Source organism: Myotis yumanensis, unplaced genomic scaffold (assembly GCF_028538775.1).
Source record: "Myotis yumanensis isolate MYYU_CA2020_CCGP unplaced genomic scaffold, mMyoYum1.0.hap1 SCAF_8, whole genome shotgun sequence".
NCBI lineage: Eukaryota > Metazoa > Chordata > Mammalia > Chiroptera > Vespertilionidae > Myotis > Myotis yumanensis.
This window is the reverse complement of record NW_027223759.1, coordinates 81,089,486-81,112,583: the sequence shown is the minus strand read 5'-3', so window position 1 is coordinate 81,112,583 and position 23,098 is coordinate 81,089,486. Positions and strand designations below refer to the sequence as shown.

The window sequence follows — 23,098 nt, the reverse complement described above, 5'->3', positions numbered from 1 at the left end:
AAGTTCACTCTCTTGGTTCCTCTTGGCAGGCTTGGCTCATGGCTCATGCATGGCTTCCTGGCATTCTCCTATGTGGCCCATATCTATAGGGACCTCCACACACAATGGACTAATGGACTGCAACTAGCCTATGCTTTACTGACTCTGCTCCAACATGGAATAGAAAATGGGGACATTGGCTCTGACTTAGCTCTACTGAAACCCACTACACTTCTTTTATGACTGGACTAAGCGAAATGGGACTTTGGGAAATGTAATTCCATGGAAATAAAGCTTTCTACCATATCACATCCTCCTGTGCAAGTCTCAGAAAATTCCTTTTCTTTGGATTTGCAAGGACCGCTCTCCCACTCGCAATAGGAGAAGACCAGGAACCATTTTCTCTGATAGCAGAACCATTCAGTTGGGAAAGAGTAATCTTTTCAAATTGTGCTGCATGGACAACTAAATGTCTATATTCAGAAGAATAAATCTGGAGCCTCTATATATATACAAAAGTAATGCAAAATGAATCATGGAACTAAATGTGAGAGCAAATAATACTCTTAGAAAAAAATGTGAATATATATTCATGACCTTGAGCTAGGCAACATTTTCTTAGATTAACACAAAATAGATAAAAAAAATATATAGATAAATTTGACTTCATCAAAATTAATTTAACAGGGAACTTGCATTTTGGATATATGAAGAACACTTAAATCCTATCTAATAAAAGACAAAAAGGGTAATTGACCATACCCTTTCTATTGGCTAATCAGGGCAATATGCAAATTAACTGCCAACCAAGATGGCGGCCGGAAGCCACACAGCTGAAGCGAGCAGGAAGCTTGCTTGCTCCAGTGATGGAAGAAGCCAAGGTTCCCCGCCTGCCATGGCCCAGCTTTGAACTCCAAAAGCAACAGCTCCGAAAGCAACAAAGTTTCAATTATAGAAGATAAAAAACCCAGATACCTGCTTTCAGCCGGCGTGGCCTCAGAGCTGGAGCAAGCAGGACTGCAATAAAGTTTCAATTATAGAAGGTAAATAAATCCCAGAATAAAAAAAAAAGAAAAGAAAAAAAGGAGAGGCTGGGAACTTCAGTCACTGGCCAGACTGAAAACAACCCTCAGCCCCTCACCCAGACCGGGCAGGCACCCCAATGGGGACCCCCACCCTGAAGGGGGTGTGACCAGCTGCAAACAGCCATCAGCCCCTCATCCAGGCTGGCCAGGCACTCAAGCGGGACCCCCACCTGATCCGGGATACCCTTCAGGGCAAACCAGCCAGCCCCCACCCATGCACCAGGCCTCTATCCTATATAGTAAAAGGGTAATATGCAAACTGACCCTAACAGCAGAAGGACTGGGAATGACTTGTCACTGTGACACACACTGACCACCAGGGGGCAGACACTCAATGCAGGAGCTGCCCTCTGGTGGTCAGTGCCCTCCCACAGAGGGAGCTCTGCTCAGCCACAAGCCAGGCTGCCAGCTGCCAGTACAACAGTGGTGGTGGGAACCTCTCCTGCCTCCTCAGCAGCGCTAAGGATGTCTGACTGCAGCTTAGGTCTTCTCCCTGCTGGCAAGCAGACATCCCCCAAGGGCTGCCGGGCTGCCAGAGGGATGTCTGATTGCCAGCATAGGCCCATTCCCCTCGGGAGCAGGCCTAAGCCAGCAGGTGGACATCCTCCGAGGAGTCCCAGACTGCAAGAGGGCACAGGCCGGGCTAAGGCACATCCCCCGAGTGCACACATTTTTGTGCACTGGGCCTCTAGTTCAATAATAAAGAGACAAAGAACCCAAATAAAATAATAAACAAAGGATTTTAACATAAATTTCTTCACAAAAATACACATGGTCAATAAGCACATGAAAAGATGCTCAACATTGTTAGTAAATTAAGAAAATACAAGTCAAAGACAAAATGAGAGACCACTTTACATACACTGAGATGGCAAAAATGAAAAGAAGAACAGGCATTAACAAGGATGTGAAGAAATCTGATTCTTCTTTTACTGCTGGAAGAAAGGTAAATATTTGAGATCGCTTTGGAAAATATCACAGTTGTTCAAAATGCTAACTGTACAGTTACCATATGACCTAGAATTTCCCGCAAGACTGGAAATATGTCAACAGGAATGAAAACATGTGTCTATAAAAACTTGCATACAAATGTTTGTAGCAGCATTATTCATAATAGCTCAGAAGCAAACTGCCCCAAATGACTATTAAGTAATGAATGGATAAACAAATGTGGTATATCAGTGTACTGGAATATTATTTAGCAATAAAATAGAAGGAGGTATTGATATATCCTAAAAAATAGATGAACTTTGGACACATGCTAAGTGAATAAAGACAGTGGTAAATAACACATATATTAGATTTCATTGATCTGAAAGGTACAGAATATTCAAATCCATAATGATGCAAAGTAGATTAGTAGTTGCCTGGGGCTATAGAGAGAGGAAGGCAGAGGTGGTGACAGCCTACTCCTATACAGGTTTCTTTTGGGGCCTTAGAAAATGTTTTGAAATTAGGTTGCAGTGATGGTTGCACATTTCTGTGAATACACTAAAAACCACTTTGAATGAGTGAAACTTATGGTATGTGAAATATATTGCAATAAAGTTCTTGAGAGAGAAAATAAAAAAACCCACAAAATTCAATAGTGTGATACAGTCAGGAGTTAGTGTAATTTCCACACTGTAATTTCTTTTCCAATTGTTAAAAGTAAACTTTAATTCAGCTCTGATTTTCCCATTAGCCATAAATTAGAAAAAAATATCAATTACAAAAGTCATTTTACTTATCATATAAATGTCAGTTGATTAACAGATGAATAGATTTTACTAACTAATGCTTGAGAAACACTTCTCTCAATATCTACTAAGCAATGAAGACATTTGAGGATGAAGAGAAGCTTTTTATTGCACTTATAATATTTGAATATCCCACACATTAATGATGTTTCGAAAGTAACAAAGCTAGATTATAAAGAATCAAGTAATTTTTTGTCCTTTGAGCTTTGCTAAAGATAACTATTATTCATTTCAAATCCCAGGATCTCTTTACTTGCTTGCAATCTGATGTAAATAATTATTATTTTGATATATAAATTACTTTTTTTTTGCAGTTGATTCAAATTTGAGAGGAAATTGTATTTCTTTTTCTTTTTTCTCCAACACTTTCTCATGGGCTCCTCTGTATCAAATACTTATTTATTTATTTTTTTATTTTAATCCTCACCTGAGGATATTTTTCCATTGATTTTTAGAGAGAGTTGAAGAAAGAGGGAAAGACAGAGAGAAATATCAATGTGAGAGAAACACATGGATTGGTTGCCTCCTGCATGAGTCTGCACCAGGGCCCAGGCCAGGGAGGAGCCTGCAACCCATGTACATGCCCTCTACTGGAATCGAACCCAGGACCCTTCAGACTGCAAACAGACACTCTATCCACTGAGCCAAACCAGCTAAGGCTGAATCAAGTATTTAAATAAATAATGGTGTGTGAAAAAGAAAATAAATATGATTTAATTTATAAAATGTGCACTAGGTGTCTAACTTGTACTATGTCACCATTCCTCTAATTAGTGAAGACACAAATTTGACCAAAGTTTGGTTAGCCTCGTCTCCAAAGAGATTCATAAACTGGTAAGAATTTTAATTAAAGATGTAAATAATGCATCATAACTACTTAATCAAAATATAGTAAAAAATACCTTTGAATAAGCTTACATATTTCTGGATTTCTTAACCAATAAAAACTTCATTAATTATGTCAACAATTTATTGACTTTTTTGAAATTAAAGTTTTAATTTTAACCTTTCAAGAAAGGAACAGTATATCTTTAATAATGTTTTATAGATATCCCACTTATTTCCTAAATATTGCTTAATAAGTATTTTCATCCAACCATACCCTCAAATTTAAATCTCACTCAGCATTGTACATCTCAATGGTTAACTCCCCTATTCATTCATTAAGTCCCACATTTAAAATCCTAGGAATTATGACCTTGATACTTCCCCTTTGTTACCTTTACCACCCCACCACCATACTTATTTCATTATTTTCTCTTTATTTCACTTCTTATTATCTTTCAAATATTTTCACTTCTCTCAATCCCCACTGCCACTGCCCAAGTCCAACTACTACTTACGATCTCAAACATAGGTCACTTCAGTAGTGCCTGTTTCTGTCCTCTCCTGAGTCACATCTTTTAATTTATTTTCCAACTCCAACAGAGAGATCTTTGTTTCAAAAGGCAAATCTACTCATCTTTAAAAATCCATCAGCCATGACCTAAATGATCTTGCCCCCACCTATTTTCCAGGCTCATCTGGCTTCTGTCTCCTTGAGCTGTTTCAGCCATGCTGGCATGCTCTCAGGGCTTCTAATGTCCCATGTCTCATTTTATTCCTGCTACCCCCAACCTCTATTTTCACCTAGTTACCTTCTCTTCACTCATCTTTGCTTCATTAGGGAGCATCTTATGACTTCTTCAAAGTAGATCAGGTCAATATATTAGAAGTTCTAACAGGAATACAATATTTTACTTTCAGACTTTTATTCTGACATATCACTTTCATTCCATATCACAGCTCATAAATGTTCATATATCTGTTATTTAATTAGTGCACTCCTTGCTTACAATACCATGAGATCATTAGAGCCAAGATTCTCCTATTTTCTCATGATCATATCATCAGCAGCTGTTACAGTGTGTAGGATAAAATAAGCGCACAGTAAAAGTATTGAATGATTCAATCAAATAATCATAAGTAAAGTAGTACATTTTTAAGCCTCGAGGATGATGGGTTGTATTTCTATAACCTATGTTAATTTCATCATTTCATTTTAAGTCTTTTTCAACCAAGCCATGAAAAGTTCCTTTATTGTACTGTTACATACAGAAAACATATGTAGACATATACATAGAGCAACTAAATACTAAATATATTCTATTATCAAGATTAGTTGGAAATATTAAAATAGAACTGCCAACTTAATGCCATTTAAAAATCTAATAGACAATCTTCTGTTCCTGGCCAACATGAAGCAATTCATCAACAAAGACCTATGCACATTATCCTCAAGCAAATCCTCAATACACCTACTTTTCAGTTTCTCCATTAGTACCATTCAAGTGGAAAGTGGAAACCAGAATCTTCTCTTATCTGTAACACTGCTCTGGCCTTCAAAGTGGTTTTGGTGTTTCTACTTTAATTTTCCTTGAACATATTCCTCATTTTGTAGACAGCATTCTTCTAAAATATGACTTAGATATCGTGACTTTCTTCAAATTGTGCTTATTGCTCAGAAAATAAAACCTATACTTTACAAAACCCAACATAATATTCCTCCTACTTATCCCACTGGGCTCATCTTCTATCATTCTCCACATCTTCTATTACTTACATATTTTCTGTTGGAATAGATCGATGCAGTTCCCACCCAAAGTTCTTTGTAATTACTTTTCTTTCAGCTTATAAAACTCTCCAACCTGACCTTGAAATGTTGCCTCCACAGTGGGCCTTTCCTAAGCACCTAATCATTCGCTAGTCCTCACCTTGTTATTTTTTATTTTTATTTTTGCAGCTTCTTTTTTTGTAGTTTTGCTTGATATTTGTAATATTTGGCTTATCAAGCCTGCCTTGTTCACCATGTATCCCCAGAACCTGGAATATTATCTGACACATAGCAGGGTCTGACACTATTGGCAAACAAATTAACAAACAAATTAACAAGACATATGGGTCATGTTAATAATAATGTAGAAAAAATTATGAAAATGGCAAGGGAGAAAAAGCAATGCAAGATTTAAAGAAGGAAGAATATGAAGTGTAAAGAAGATTAATTCACACAAATCTATCATGGGAAAGAAGGAGGGAAAAGCAGAATGATGTATAACAGTGATATAAGTGTGTGTGTGTGTGTATGTGTGTTGTGTGTGTGTGTGTGTGTGTGTGTGTGTGTGTGTGTGTGTGTGTGTGTAATGCAGCCTAGGTTGTTTTTCTTTGTTCACACAGGCAAAATTCCCACAAGAACTGAAAATATTGATATATACATACATACATACTAAACATATGTATACACATGTATAAACAGACATACATATATATATGTTTAATTCAAGTAAAGTTTGTAAAATGTTTAAGTAAGAAATATACAAATCTTTATATAAAAAACTAAATAATTTTAGTTTATTTTATATTTCTTTACAGGGGAGTTTGAATGGAATACTCAGCTTGGTATATGAGAAGCAATGCTAGGCTAGTAGTCAAGAAATTTATACTCTAGTCTCAAGGTTACCCTAGATGCATTAAACCACTTTATTTCTCTGGGTCTCAGTTTCTTTTTGTTTAAACTGAAATGGGAGACATGGAGTGATTTTCAGCCCTATAATGTGCTGTCATTTCCATTAAAGATTTGCTGAAAATTAAACTTACTAGAATGCTCATTCTGTTCCATGAGCAAACCAAAATACTAAACTATTTCTATTGTAACTTGAAAAAAAAATCTATTTTGTATAGTATAGACAATTCACAGAAGTTCTGCTGATGCATGGCTGCCCATGAATAAAGCTGCACAGACCAAGGTATTCTAAACTCCAAAAAAGGGAGAGGCAAGAACACATCTCTATGTCATCAACTTCAAAACCTTCAAAGAGCTCTTGTAAATGTCTTTTTTTTTTTGCTTAAATGTCACCATAAATTAATAGAATAATTGTGGGGTTTTTTTGTTTTTATCTTTAAATTTCTAACTGCCTTTCCATGACTAGGAGACAGCCAAATGTAAATGCATTTTTTTTTTCAGAAAAAAAAGGGCAGAAATATTCATCAAATGCTCAAGAAAATATAACTTATCTTAAATTAGTCAATAATGAACCTACTGGTCCTGGATAAACCCAAAGCACTGACTTCTCAAGATGCTGAATTCCAAAACAATTGTACTTAAATGCATATCTGGCTGCCTCTTAGCTTCTCTCATCCTATCTGATACAGACTGAAGCAATTTACACCTCTAAGGAGACTACATAAGAATCTTGAAAGAAAGAAATACTGGAATTTTAATAATTTTATTGCCCATATTTAAGAGGATAAATCAGAACAGATTGAAACAAGCTCTTTTGAAATAGTGAAGAATATTATGTCTAATAATAAGAAATATTTATATCAGTGTTTTATTCCTATTCAAAGGAGACCTTTAGATATATTACTTAGGTAATTTTGGTTTCTCTCAAGGATAACTTATTCAAGAATCTGCATAATGATTTATATAGCTGATGATGGGGTTTTAGTAGCAACAATATATACTGTTGAGGAAAAAATTATTATACCATCTAAGTACTTTTTCCCAGTGAATGAATTCGTTAATAGCATCTCTTTTCCTAGATTATTCACAGTTGTAATTTAGGGTAAAACATAATACAGAGTGGTCTCTTTGAAAACCTTTCTAATTTAAGGGGAAATGCATGAATAATTGTATGGAATTATAGAGTAATTATGCCCCACATTCAAAGCTATGGAGACAGGAGTATCTCTTCTCGCACTTCAAATTAAATTTTTACCTCAGTTGACTTCTAGGGTGAGAATCAGAACTTTTCACCTCAATTTTCCTGTTTTGATGACCATTGCTTTAAAAGTTATGCTGGAATTAATTTTCATATCCATCTACTTATAGAAAAATGTAAACAAGCTAAATATTCATGGTAGATCCAATGTTTTTCTTCCTAAATAAATAAATATAAAAGAAATATTCCAATCTTTGCTAAAATGCATGTTACTTAATTTCTATTTACCTGAATGTACATAAATGGTATAAATAAAGTTAGATCCTTCTTTGATGACTGAACGTTGGAAATTATATAAGTAAATAAATAAAATAATTTTCAAAATGAATAGTGTAACTAAAATTTTCTTGATAGTTTCAAGATGAATAATAAAAAATAAAATAAATATAAATGAATCTAACAACAAGGAGTGGTGACTGCTATTGGGAAGGGCAGAGATATATCTAATCTAATGGCTGGCGTCCCTAATGGCCTTCAGTTTTAATCCTCTAAGTTACAGATGAAAACTTGCTTCCTGGTCAGAAAAGTTGGCAGTAGTCATAAAAGTGATACTAACTTATCTGAACAAAAAAAAAATCTCAGTAAGAAGTATCCCCCCAAAATTGTAAGAAAATGGGAGTCACACTTTTGGCCTGTACCCTGCACTATCCAAAGGGATGGAATTCAAGACCAAATGATTCTACTCATACATGCTTGTCTTCTTCGCAGTTGTCCATAAAACAAACAAACAAATAAATAACTGTCTTAAGATAAAGGAGCTGTACATCACACTTTAAGATCCTCCCTATCAATTCCTCATTGCAGAGCCATTGCTTTCACCCCACCTTGAAAAAACTACCTTCTAACCATCGAATGGTTTCTCTTGTATCTCAGTCTAGAACAGGATTTCTCAAACTGGGCACTGCTGACATTTTCAGCTGGATAATTCTTTGCTGTGAGGAGCTGTCTTGAGTGTTGTAGAATGCTTCATGGAATCCCTGATCTCTACTCACCAGATTCCCTCATCTCTTCTTTCCACCCATAACAATCAAGAATGTCTTTAAGTTGCCAAATGTCTCCTAGGGACAAGAGTATCCACACTGAGAACAGTGGTCTGGAGAAAGAAACTACACTGTCATGTACACAGCAGCATGGGTAAGTGTACAGTTCCTGTGACTTCACTGGTTAGTTAATATCCGTTTCACTACTGAGGGCAATCACTCCTGGGTGACTGACATATACCACTGAGTCCAGGTCTTTTAAAAAACACAATTTTTTTTCATTACTCTAGCCAGCATGTGAGGCCACTTGGCCAGGCAGAAGTTTGTGATAAGCTTTTTTTATTTCAAAATTTAAAAATTGCTTTCATCCAGCAATTATTTTCTTGTGCTGCTGTAATTTTTTTATAGGGCACTTATTTCCTCAAACATGAATCAGAATATAAATTTCTTAATTTCATGATTGCACATAGAGTTGGATCTGTCCTTCAACCCCCATATGTCAATGGCAGAACAAAAATAAATAAATTTAAATACTACAATGGCATACAAGCCAATTAATGCTATATGTATGGTAAGGCAATAAATACCTGCTGGTTCTAGTCAAACCTATTATCATGTAATGAATTATAAATAGATAGTTGGACAAAAAAGTTTATGACTAAAATTTTCCTTGGAATTCTTTGGTTACCATATATAAATTTCCTCTCTCTGTTTTAGGTTATTTATATAGCATGTTTTAAAAAGATTACTGATTTTCAGAATCAAAGAGATATAAAATTCTCTGCTAGTTATCTCTTATTAGTGCATGAAATATAATTTTTGTAACCTTTACAATGTTTAAGCACATGGCTTGGACCCATGTTTCCAATTCCATTTTAATTTCAAAAAGTGATTTGATAGAAGTATTTATGGCTCCTGGCCTTTTCTGTCTAGGCAACAAGTGATATTCAATTTATTGACAGCAGAAAGAGGCCAGCTAATACTTGCGAAACATGTTCTTCATTATGTCATTATGAGTGAGCTTTTGTTTGAAATAGTTCTGGCTGTAAGAGATGACATTTCCAAACACTTAGAAGAGATTAAGAGCAATTTGGGGGCTATGTCGCTTTTTAAATATAGTTCCCCTTCAAAAAGTTATGTACCCTTTAATTTCCTCCTTATTAGAAATCCCACCTATGGTCAATCTCAAAGAATGCCTTAAGACAATTATTTCAGGAAAATGATTTACTTTTGTTTTATTTTTGCCAACCATGGCCATTATTGTTGTAGTCTGCTAACCATGACTACATAGTTAAAAGTACCTACTATTTGTATTTAAAATATGTTTAAGCAGGGAACTGACAATGTGGTGTTATCTTAATTTTTAAAATAAATTGGCAATCACATCTTAGCAAAATATGTCTTAATAACAGGCCAATCTGTTATCACATTTTTGTGAATAATGTGTTTATTGTTTCAGTTGACTTGGCACACTTCTATTATAAAGCGTTTTAGAGTAATCTGATCCAATTAAATATTATTATAATTAAAATATTGATAATTGCTCAATGAATAACCTGCAACCTGAATAAAATTCTTAAGCTCTGCTAATACGTTTTGTTCCAAAAGAAAAGCCTTAGATAGAACATAAATCCAGACATTAGCCTAATGTAAGGTTTACAAACACATCTGTATTTAATAATGCTATCTTGGAATTGGGAGGAAATGATCAAATGAATTCCTCTGAAATCATCAGGAATCATGGTAATTTGTATTTTTTTTTTCAGTTTTGGGTTAACTGGCTGCAAATATCTATTTATATAAAAGGGTAAGTGTTCATCCTTCTTTCTGACCAGTCACTATGATGCGCACTGACCACCAGGGGGCATACACTCAATGCAGGAGCTGCCAAGATGCGCACTGGCCATTTAAAAATAAATAGCACCAGGGAACTGGTGTTAACAAAGTAACACTCGGCTTCCCCCAAGTGGGACACAGGCCCCACCACCACCCTGGAGTGACACCCCACCAAATCGCAGCCAACACTGCCAAGACCCCATGGCACAAAATGTGGCCCACAGCCCAGGATAGCCCAGCCGGGAAATGGTCGCTGTGGGCACCGGGAATAGTGTCAGATAGCAACGCCCGGCTTCCTCTCCCTAGTGACCAGCCTCCTTGGAGTTTCTTTAGCCCAGGAACCTGACTTGCTCAGGTGCAAACATTTTACAGTTTAACCAAATGTTTGTGAAGTGTTTTCACATGCCTCATCTCATTTGATCCTCACAGAAGTCCTGGAATAGGTAGATAGGAGACTCAGTAGAATCCTGATCATGAATTTGGTTGACACTTCTATTACAGAGAAAGGGTGAATAGCAATATTAAAATATTTCTTCTAATTAATTTCCTATCAATGTGCATGAATCCTTGCACCAGGAAATTAGTATGCCACACTTATCTGCCTACCCTTCCATTGAATTCTGACACCTCTAGGACTTAAAAATTGCTTAGTTATCTGTGTTGTGAGATCAATGTTTCTAGGGAATCTATGAATCTTAGAAGATCAGTGAATAAGACTATTTGCTAAATATGACTTTGTGGTAATTAAGAGTCATAAACTGCATAGAGGAGAGTAAAAAAAAAAAAAAATACCTTAAAAGGATTTAAAAAAACTTAACATACAGGCACAAAGATAAAATGGCCTAAATCAGCACAGGAAGAAAAGTACAATGATATGAAGTAGGGGTGGTGTGAAGTCCCAATAATAAAACTGAGATAATAAAATAACCAAAAGTCTTGTTCTTGTTTCTTTTCTGATGTATCATAAATGCTAAGGCAGAAAGAAGTAAATGATGAAAATAATACATAATGTGAGACCAGAAGGAAGATCTCATTAGACTGTATAAGGGGAATGATCACTAAAGAACGGACACGCCTGGCTAGCATGGCTCACTGAGTGAGTGTCAACCTATTAAACTGGAGGTTACAGTTCTATTCTTGGTCAGGGCATATGCTCAGGTTTCAGGTTTGATCCCCAGTGTTGGGCTTGCAGGAGGCAGCTGATCAATGATTCTCTCTCATTGATGTTTATGTTTATGTTTATATTTATGTTTTTATCTCTCTCTCTCTATTCCTCTCTGAAATCAATAAAAAACATATATTAAAAAAAAGAACAGTCACATAATATTCGGTGACCTACTGAGTGACTATAACTAACACGTGCATGGCCATTGGCAGCCTCTACTAACCCCCAAAGACAATATTTTATAATAAGGGGCACAAAATTAAAAATGCTTTTAATTTTTTTCTCCAAACTAATTTTATGGAAAATCAATTCAGACTGACTTTAATCAGCAAATAATTACTATACCCTCTCATCATTACCAATTATTTCTTTCTACCTCCTGTTCAATCTCCTATTGAGGGCATTTTTTTCCATTGATTTCAGCAACTTTCAATGATCCCTTTATCCTCCTCTCTACTATCCCTGAGGTCTATGTAATTAAGAAATACTGGAGGAGGGGGGCAGTAAGAGATCAACCGAAGGACTTGTATGCATGCATATAAGCATAACCAATGGATGCAAGATACTGGGGGGTGGGAAAGGCCAGGGGAAAGTCAATGGGGAAAAAAGGAGACATATGTACTACTCTTTGTAATACTTTAAGCAATAAAATAAAATTTTTAAAAAAGAAATACTGGATCCTGCTGATACTGTTTATTGAAGTTTTTCATGAGGGTTCTTATCATCTCCCATACGGAAAATCACATTCTTAAAAAACGAGCAAATGCCTTATACATACTCAGCATTCCACAAGTGTTATAAAGAATTGCATCCAACATATGTGTTCCTCTAATCTATGAATTTCCTTATTAGTTTAAAAATAAAATGTCATCATTATTCTCTGTTAGTAATAACCCAATTGCTAAACCATGGCTGGTTTAAGTTAACCTTATAGATATGTATCCATATAGTCATTTCATGATTTGCAAAGACCATTTTCTCTTAATATATAAAAACACCAGAATGTTCCAGTTTATCTCTTCCATCTGGCCATCCTACAATACACATGAAGACTAATAGTTGACTCCAAATGTATACGTAGAAATAAAAAAAAAAGTAGCTCATGGTTCACTCATTGCTTTAATTTGGTTAGGTCCTCTGAGGCCTTGCATGATATTTTGTCTAAATCATGAGCTTATATAATAAGCAATATATTAAACCTTTAGTTATATAAAACAGTGAGCAAATAACTTTTAAGTGGTATTTGATGGCTAGATTTTGAACATTTGCAACAGTTAATTTGTTATCACTTACTCTACAGGTAATCATAGTTAAATCTAACCTTAAGATGACTGAGTTTAAGAGAAAGGCAAAGTTTATACTTCTTTCTAAGAGTAAAATACATACATTCATTTATTTGAACACTGTTAATCTAAACAATGATCCTGGAGTTGGAAAATGATATTGGTAGAATACTAAATGTTAAAAGTAAAACACATCAACTCCTACAGAAGGCCAGTTTTAGAAAGGCTGCCTTCTGCTTGAGTTGGGAAACCAATACAGAATTAGAAAGAATTCAAAAAGAAGGAAAAGTAGAGGGAGAAAAAGCTAATGATAACTTGTTGGAATAGACATAAAAAAAATCCTGGCATTGGTATGACTAATTTTACATAAAAATTATAAAAGAAATATTCATTATAAGTAATATTCTTGGAAATATTATTTACTACAACGAATAAATGGGAAGAAAATGAAGCAGAAGGTCACATGGGTATTTTTCTATCACTTGATATACTGATTCTAATGATAGTCCAGCCCTAACTTTTCCCCTAAGTGCTTTGCAAGTGACAGACCTTAAAAAAAAAGAAAAAAATATTTATACCTAGAGAACATTCTAAACAATAATGAAATGCATACAGTAATTAAGTATTCATTACTTACAAAAGTTGTGTTTTCCAATAATAATGTGGTGGCATTTGTTTCTATATTCAGTTTAATGACATGTCCATTCTCGCTTTTATACACCACATCTGTATCTGCAACAACAAAGATATTAACAATAGACAATCACATTGACTAGGCAACATAATAACTGTGGAGGAGAAAATGTGCATCATTAGCAGACACAGTAGAATGATCATTGATAGCCTTTAATAACCTGAGCAGGTTTCTAGAGTTGGCTCACATTAATCCTCTTCAGCGATATGGAAGCCCACCTAGCATATGGCCTATTGTGCAATGAGAACAAGGTTAGTGAGAGGGCCACTCACAATCCTGATTTAACAAATAAAAATTAATTAAAATATGGGCAATCGGCAGCCCATTCTGAGATGAGAAAGAAGGAACAATGAGAAGTGCCTCCAGTTTTCTATGTAGGCTGTTACTGATTAATGATCTAGTTAAACTTGCAGGAAGGGCTGCCAGTTCATCATAACTACACAATTCTAGGGCTACTCATATTGAACCAACCTCATGCAGGCTTTTTCATGTATCCAGTCTTACCACCGTCCAATTCCTACTCCAATCTTTTTCCTTTGGGTTGAAATTTTGTCTCTGTTATTTTATCTGGTTCATGTGACCACAGATCAAAATCTTTGATGATAAGGCCCCTTTTGTACATAACAGTCTAAAATGAAGATATTTTAAGCTTTACTAATTACCTTCAAATGTGTATGATGTATGGGAAGATTTTCAATATATGTATTTTATTCATGTACTAAATTCTTACCAGTGTTTCCCCCATTTAAAAGTCTTAAAAAAGGTTTCTGTACTTAGAGGTTTACCCAGTGTGTCAGTACAATGAAACTGCCCTTATTTTAGAGGCCAGTTAAAGACTGCACTAATAAAATTCACTAAACATCAGGATTATAAAACACAAATATTTGTGAAACTGTTAGCATACCACTGTATCTACTTTGTCAATCTTAGAGGAAGGGTGTCTTTATTTAAAATAATAAAATTGCTTCTGAACAGCTGCTGATTTTATATATTTTGGAGCCACATTCATCAGGAAATTAAATTATCATAGGAGTACCTCAGACTAAAAATATCAACCTGAGGGAAAACTGTCAGAAAGGATACTCACAAGCTAAGATAGATAGATAGATAGATAGATAGATAGATAGATAGATAGATAGATAGATGATAGATAGACAAAAGCAAGCTTGAAAATTTCTTTTTAATAATAATAATACTATCTTTCTAGTTTACCCACTAACCTTTCCGATGGTATTAAATATCCCAAACCCCTTGCCCTTCTTGGAAGAAAGGCAGTATTGAAGAGGATTTAGTCCACTATTCATAACCAATGAAGTTATGTAAGTTACAACCACTAAGATCCCGAATGTCTCCATCTGTGTAACGGTAAGCAAGGACTGCATGCAGGGTGATGAGCATTGTAAAGAAATGCCTGACACTTTGGCAAAGCAAGATTTTCTGAGCTGTTTTCCAGTTGTTTCAATATTACAAATCTTAACACCTACAAATCACAGGATGAGAATCAATCAATATTATAGAAAATAAGACTTGCTTTTCTTTTTTGTCTGTGTTTCATTCAGAAGACTGAGGGGTCAATCTGACTCTCCTTTTGACCTTATTTACCTAGGGGCAGTGACATGTTGGACCTGTGGCCTGGGGGAGAGGGGAAAATAAATGGTGATTTAAAAGAGAAGGAAGACAGACAGAAATATTTTAAAGTTATTTTCGGAGGCAGACAGCACAGACTGCAAGATAGTTCTATGTGATCTTTAAAATAAGGCCTTGCAAACATAAATAAAAATAAGGCATTGCATCACCTTCTGAACCCTTGTTGTTAGCTATAAATAAATTGGATTACTTTTATCATTAACTTCACCTGTTTTCCTTTTCTTATGATGTTGACCAACTAACAGGTTTACACACATAATACATATTTATTTTATTTTCTATCTTTCCTTTGTTTTCTATCCCAAAATTATGATCACAACCTAAAGGCAACGATAGTCACCTCTGTTTCTTGGCCTTGTCAGCTGACTCAATTAATGCTTGAATCAACAGTCCAAGCCCAACCAATCCCCTCTGTTATTTTGCTTGATAGTCTCAATTATGTATCATTTCTTGATGTTCGTTAACATTATAGATTAGCAAGAAGAGGCAGAATGCATGCCTTAACAAATCATCATTATAATAGTTTTACGATAAATTAAGAGGAAAAGGATTCCCCCCTTCTTCATGGAGATAAATATAGGACAAAGTCACTTGATGAGCGATTTTTCTCACAAGAGATAAGTACACTACAAAATTCTAAATAAGGATGAAGTGTGTGGACTTAGGGAGAAAGAGGAGCTTAGAGAGCAATTTTAGTGTGAAGGGCGGTTCTTCTACAATAGAAGAGATAGAGTAACACGTGGCCTCAGAGTCTCTCATAGAAAGAGAAAACTCCAGGCAGGTGAGAGGTTGTATGGGAGGCAGAATAAGGAAAATGACTTTTTATTTCCTTTAGAACCAAACTGGAAGTGAGTGAAGCTTGTTTAAGAAGATAAAAATGTTACCTTTACATTTTTTAAAGTAAAGTTTGTTAGGTAATTGTTTAGACTTGAACAAATCTACAGGATTTGAGATTGTATAAATGCCTCTAGCTCTGCCCTCCTGGGAATAATACTGTCAATGTTGTAGCAGCAGGAGAATTTTTTTTTTTAATTCAAGGGTAACTCTCTAGCTAAATATTTAATTCAGATTTATGCCTAAATTATTTTAAAAGTATCTAAGATCTGCCATAATTAATTCTTCTTATTTTTTTCTGGTCTTTAAAATCTGGTCTACTGGGTCTCATATTTATCCTACTTTCCTATTTGATTTATAATCACTAGTGAAGTCGCCCAGTTTTGAAACTCCCATTACTGCACTTAATCAATCCCTTTAGGGAACCATATGTCAAAACCGTCATCTCATATTTTGTTTAATATTAGGTAATGAAATATGAGTGAACCAGATCAAGGAGTGAAGTACATTAACACAGGGAGATAAGGTAGGTGTACTTAAAATATTTTTAAAACACAGTATTATGCATGTCTATACAGTATCTTAATTAAATAAATGATCTTCCTTTTCAGCTCAATGAAAGTTAAGAGTCAGTGAGTCAATTATCCTAAATATATATTCAATCCAGTTAGGTTTTTTGGTTTTTTTTTTTCTTAATGAAAAGGCATGAAAGATGTAATCCCTGTCTGGCCTCTCCATCCCTGGCTCCAAGAATGCATTTTCGGTGTCTGTTCCCCACATGGCTGTCATTTCTGTCCCATCCATTTTCCCTATTTGTCTAACAAAAAAGAAAACAATGGTATATCCTAGTTTAAGGTCTTTCAAGTAAACACAACCTTTTAATTTACACCTCTTCCACACAAAGCAGCCAGTAAAACACTTTGCGTTGCATCCCCCCATGCATCCACCTCAACTGTCAGGACCAAGAACCAAAGCTGATTTTACTTTTAGTTCTTGAATACCCTTGCCCATGAGGCTGGAAATCAGTACACGAACTCAATTTTCTCTTCTGAAAGTTAATTTAGATGCACCATATGTTTCTAAAACTGAGAAAATTTCTTAATAATCAAACTGTTTACTTAATACTCACTTCAAGATGCTTCCCTCTCTGTGTTCACCAATCCTAACCTATTACATCCAGACTTTCATTGAAATAACTGTCTTAACCAGCAATATACATTATCTCCCCACAATCCGGCCACTCCCTTCTTCTGCACATTCTAAACAAATTATTGTTCTCCCTGATTGCATTGGGTAATAAACTTAGCTTTTCTTCATAGGTTATTTTGGAGGTCTTCAGGGAAATTGCCGTTGACAACATTTATCTCCTACGTATATCAATAAAAAGTCACCTTTTTGGTTATTGTTGACTAGAAGCCAGGTGCACAAAAATTTGTGCACTTGAGGGGGGGTCCCTCAGCCCGGCCTGTGCCCTCTCGCAGTCTGGGACCCCTCGGGGGATGTCCACCTGCTGGCTTAGGCCCGCTCCCCGAGGTATTGAGCCTAAGCTGGCAGTCAGACATCCCTCTGGCAGTCTGGGAGCCCTCAGGGGATGTCCACTTGCCAGCAGGGAGCAGGCCTAAGCTGCAGTCAGACATCCTTAGTGCTGCTGAGGAGGCGGGAGAGGCTCCCACCATCACTGCTATACTGGCGACTGTCAGCCCGGCTTGTGGTTGAGCAGAGCTCCCCATGTGGGAGCACACTGACCACCAGGGGGAAGCTCCTGCATTGAACATCTGCCCCTTTGTGGTCAGTGTGTGTCATAGTGACCAGTCATTTCCAGTCATTCTGCTGTTAGGGTCAATTTGCATATTGCCCTTTTATTATATAGGATAGAGGCCTGGTGCATGGGTGGGGGCCGGCTGAAGGGTGTCCCGGATCAGGGTGGGGGTCCTGCTGGGGTGCCTGGCCAGCCTAGTTGAAGGGCTGAGGGCCGTTTTCAGACTGGCCACACCCTCTTCAGGGTGGAGGTCCCTGCTGGAGTGCCTGGCCAGTCTGGGTGAGGGGCTGATAGCTGTTTGCAGGCTGGCCAAGGCCCCAAGCCACCCAAGCTCCCAGTGGAGGCTGGCTGGAAGCAGGTATCTGGGATTTATTTATCTTCTATAATTGAAACTTTGTTGCCTTGAGCCGAGGCCACAACCGGCCAGGGCAGGCAGGAAGCTTGCTTCCTCCATCACCGGGGCAACCAAGCCTCCTGCTTGCTCCAGCTCTGTGGCTGCCAGCCGCCATCTTGGTTAGGTTAATTTGCATATAGTCGCTCTGATTGGCTGGTGGGCGTGGCTTGGGCATAGCAGAGGTGTGGTCAATTTGCATGTTTCTCTTTTATTAGATTAGATGCATTTGATAATGTATGTATTTAATTTTGATACAATATGCTTTTTAAAAATATATTTTTATTGATTTTAGAGAGAGAGAAAAGGAGAGGGAGAGAGATACAGAAACAGTGATGAGAGAGAAACATCAATCACCTGACTCCTGCATGCTCCCTACCTGCTATGTAGGCCCCTACCCAGTCATGTACCCTGACCTGGGATCAAATCTGGGACCTCTTAATGCCTGGGATGATGCTCAACCAACTGAGCCACACTGGATAGAGCTGACATAATTTGCTTTTAATGTTTCAAAATTAAACCTGTCATCTATCTGTCTATCTATCATCAATCATCTACCTACACAGTGTTTTCAAAAAGTGGAAAAAAATTAATTATTTTAGAAATTTTAATCCATATATGATCTTCATCTTTTTAAAAACCTATTTTTGTTATATCTAAAATAAAAATTCTATAACATCGTTTTTTAAATTTATACTCAAACCAAAAGCTGAGTATTTTTTAATTTTTATTTATTTATTATTTTTTCAAAACATATTTTATTGCTTTTTTACAGAGAGGAAGGGAGAGGGATAGAGAGTTAGAAACATTAATGAGAGAAACATCGATCAGCTGCCTCCTGCACATTCCCTACTGGGGATGTGCCTGCAACTAAGGTACATGCCCTTGACCAGAATTGAACTTGGGACCCTTCAGTACGCAGGCCGATGCTCTGTCCACTGAGCTGCTGGGAGCTGGTCCATCCTTGCTGCTTGACAGAGCTGCTGCAGAGAAGAAACATCTGCACAGCATATGTTTCAAGGGACCTGGCATATATGGCATACTGTTCTTAATATATTTGCTCCCCTTCTTGGTGCTATGTGTTTTAACCAGGGTCACCTCTCCAAGAAAGGTTGTTTCCTCAGGTAGGGATTTTTCCCTGAAGTTAGGGAGAGAATAAAACCCCTTAACTAAATGCCAGGCAGGTAGTTAATCACTTTAACTAAGAACAATCACACTTAAGCTACATAATCTTTACTCCCTGGAATGGAGATAAGAAACAACACTCTAACCTTTGGAATAGAAATTGACAGGATTAAAATCAACTGGTATAAATACAGATGTAACAAGACAACAGGAGACAGAACCTAGAAACAGAACCTAGTGAGAGAACCTGGCTGAAGAACCTAGAGACAGAACCTAGAGACAGGACTTGGCTGGAGATCCTAGACAGAACCTAGGGACAGAACCTAGAGACAGAACCTAGGGAGAGAACATGGCTAAAGATCCTGACCAGAACTTGGCTAGAGATCCTGGCTAGAGGTCCTGACTAGGCTGCTGATCAACTGAAGGCTGTCTCTGTGTCATTCCTTCTTCGCCGACTCCGTCCACACCTTTGGGGACCCCTGGGCCTGCTGGGGTTGGACCCCAGCACTGAGCCAAACGGTTAGGGCTTATTTTTATTTTTTTTTAAATATATTTTTATAGATTTCAGAGAGGAAGGAAGGAAGACAGATAGAAACATCAATGATGAGAGTGAAGCATTGATTGGCTTTCTCCTGCACACCCCCCACTGTGGATTGAGCCTGCAATCAGGCATGTGCCCTGACTGGGAATGAAGCCATGACCTCCTGGTTCATAGGTCCACACTCAATCACTGAGCTATGCCTGCTGGGCATTGAGTATTTTTTTTTTAAAGAGTAAAACAAAATAATGAAATATTTATCACAGTAAATGCTGTAATAAATATAGGAAGGATGTGTTAAATAACAAGTTAATATTTTATAATTAATTTAAAATATCAACATCTATAATTTTGAGCTAATCACAACTGAAATGTAGCTGGCCTCTCAATAGTCTCTCTTAAAACACGGCTCACAACTATGGGAAAGCTGCCTCACCTTTTAAAGAGAAACAAGCTCCATACATTTACCTGATAAAATTGAGGCCATCACAAGTGGCTTTATTGTTGTTTTCATCTACCCCCAAATCTTGCTCCATACACACTCTTCTTTCTCCCCAGACTTCTGGAAAGATGTGATCTTTCTCCTTAGCTAAACAAAAAGCTGTTGTGTAACTAAATCAATATGCTCCAAGCACTTAAATATTTTTTATTTCCATTACCCCTTGTCAACTAATTGTAATTTTTATCATGTACTGGTACATATTTCTTCACAATAATAATAACAATGATAATTACCTTCATTTAGCTCTTTTGCTCTCTACCAGGCTTTTGTCCTTTCACAATAAGCCCCAATAAACCTTTTGCATATGGGTTTTTTGCCTTATTCTGTGTGTCTGCTGTACATATTATTCCCCATATCTCCTTGCAGTACAACTTCAGTTCTCACTCTCCTGAAGTTGCGAACTTCATCCCTGACCTGCAATAACCGAATCCAGTGTGCACTCCCCCCACACTTAACCCCGCCTCACCCGACTTCACAGTGTGTGACAATGATGAACAGAAGAGTTTTAAATCCTTTCCTCTTGTCTTTGAACCATTACTTTGCCCTGGAATTCTTCCTTCAACAATCTCTGTATTCCACCCCTCCAATCGCTATCTAAACAAAGACATCCTTCAAAGCTCAATTCTGAGCTTTATTTTTTTTCCAGCCACTATTCGCTGAAAGATCCTCTCTATTCAGACCTTTCTTTCATATTGATTTTTAAACTTTCAGCTCAAGTTTGACCTCTCCCATATGCCAGTTTTAAATTTCCAATTCTATGCTAGATCTCATAAATGTCTTGCAGATACATAAAACCCAGTGGACTAAAATTAAACTCCTTATATTTTTGGATATGCCCTCCCTCAAAGTTTTATTTCACCTTCTCTATCTCTTCATCTCCTATATTAAACGTTGTACTCTCACTTGGAAAATTTAGGGTTTCTAAAATTTATTTTTTAAATCTTTTAATCCTCACTTGAAGGTATGTTTTACTGATTTTAGAGAGAGGAGAAGGGAGAGAGAGAGAGAGAGAGAGAGAGAAAGAGAGAGAGAGAGAACATCAACACATGAGAGAAACATTGATCAGTTGTCTCCTGTAACCTGGGTATGTGCCCTGATCAAGAATCAAATGTATCCAATGCTCCAACCCACTAAGCCACACCAGCCAGGGCAGTTTCCTTCCTTTCCTTCCTTCCTTCCTTCCTTCCTTCCTTCCTTCCTTCCTTCCTTCCTTCCTTCCTTCTTTCCTTCCTTTCTTCCTTTCCTTTCTTTCTTTCTTTCTTTCTTTCTTTCTTTCTTTCTTTCTTTCTTTCATTTCTTTTATTTCTTCCTTTCTGTTTGCTATGCCTCTAGCTAATTCTCATCACACAGCTTAACATTTGCTGTGATGTTTTGTATTCGCTCATATGCTCCAGGAACATATGGAGCTCTAATAATAAACTATAAAAATTAAAGTCTATCACTTAGGTTACTCACTTGTGACTTCAACTTATATTTCCATAGTTACTATCACCCAATACCCTATAAAATAGTCCAGATCGTCTGTTGTTCACAGTTGTCCAGATATCTCCTACTTCACTCCCACTCAGTTTTGCTTATGACACCCACTAATAAATGTGCAGTTCTTGTCCAGACTTTAATCTTTTTCAAAACATTGTTAAATTCCCCCAAAATTCCAAAGTTATCACTCAGTCTCTCTCTTTTCTGAACTCTTATAGCAGTCATTTAATATTTAGTCATATAACTCCTTTAAAAATTTCTTACTATTTTTATTTAGTTTTCATGTGTTTGTTCTGGGTTTTTATTGACTTTATAAAGTCAAGAAAGGGCCTACTTATTGTTCCTTTCAGAACTGAAACTATTCACATCCACACATCTTATTGTCTACATCAATATGAGCTTACTATTCAACTGTCTGCAATAATATGATTTTAATACTTCAGGAAATTCTTGGCAGGGAAATGAGGTTGCAAATAACTTCAGAGTTTTTGTTGTTTTTTTCAGATACTTTCTTAAAACTCATTTATTTGAAAAAATGGACTACTTCACTAATATTAACTAAAGTAAATATGTCTTTCTCTAAGATCAATACAAAGCTCAACCAAATCACTGTTCACTATTCAAAAGCCTCTCCCAAACCTCCACCTCACTAAATTCACTAATCCTTACTTCTTACAACACAAACTTCACCCAATCCTGATCAACACTGCTTATTAAAATACCTGTCAAACTAGATCCAAAACATCTGTGATATCCTGCACCACAGGGAGCAGTAAACTCAGGTGTGCTTGATCATCTTTGACAGGTGATTTGGTTGATATTTGGGGGAAATCAGCATTCAGCAGTTTGAAGAAGTATCCCAACAAACAGTTTTCTTTGATTAAGTCTTTTCACTATATTTATCAGTCATATTTCATTTTGTTCACTGTTATAATTTAATTTAAAAATACCTTTAGCACTACTGACAAAGACTCCCTCCTTAATTAAAATTTAGTCAAGTTCCTCAGATCCCTCTTCTAGACTAGTTCTGGACCTTCACCTGCCTTTAGCAAGAATCTGCTAAGTCAGTTTAGTAAGTATTCCCCTACCCTTAATGTGTTTGTCTTCTTAATATTTTACCAGCCATTGTTCCCTGCATTCTGCTTCTTGGCTCTGAATCCCCGGGAATGTTTGCTGTATTCAGAGGTGAGTTCAGTATCTCGCCCCTTATTGCAATAATCTTTCTTCTATTGTAACAGTTTTATTGATTTCAGAGAGTAAGGGAGAGGGAGAGAGCAAAACATCAATGATAAGAATAATTGACCA

General features: G+C 36.6%; 1 protein-coding gene across 5 annotated transcripts in view; it reads right to left on the bottom strand.

Annotated features, from left to right (window-relative positions):
- DPP10 (dipeptidyl peptidase like 10) overlaps positions 1-23,098 on the bottom strand; it is a 1,368,028-nt gene that overhangs the window by 347,920 nt on the left and 997,010 nt on the right. For all 5 annotated transcript variants that reach the window (XM_070423111.1, XM_070423110.1, XM_070423113.1 and 2 more), the window contains exon 4: positions 13,462-13,556. In XM_070423111.1, the coding sequence (XP_070279212.1) occupies positions 13,462-13,556 (95 nt within the window). The remainder of the gene's footprint in view (positions 1-13,461; positions 13,557-23,098) is intronic.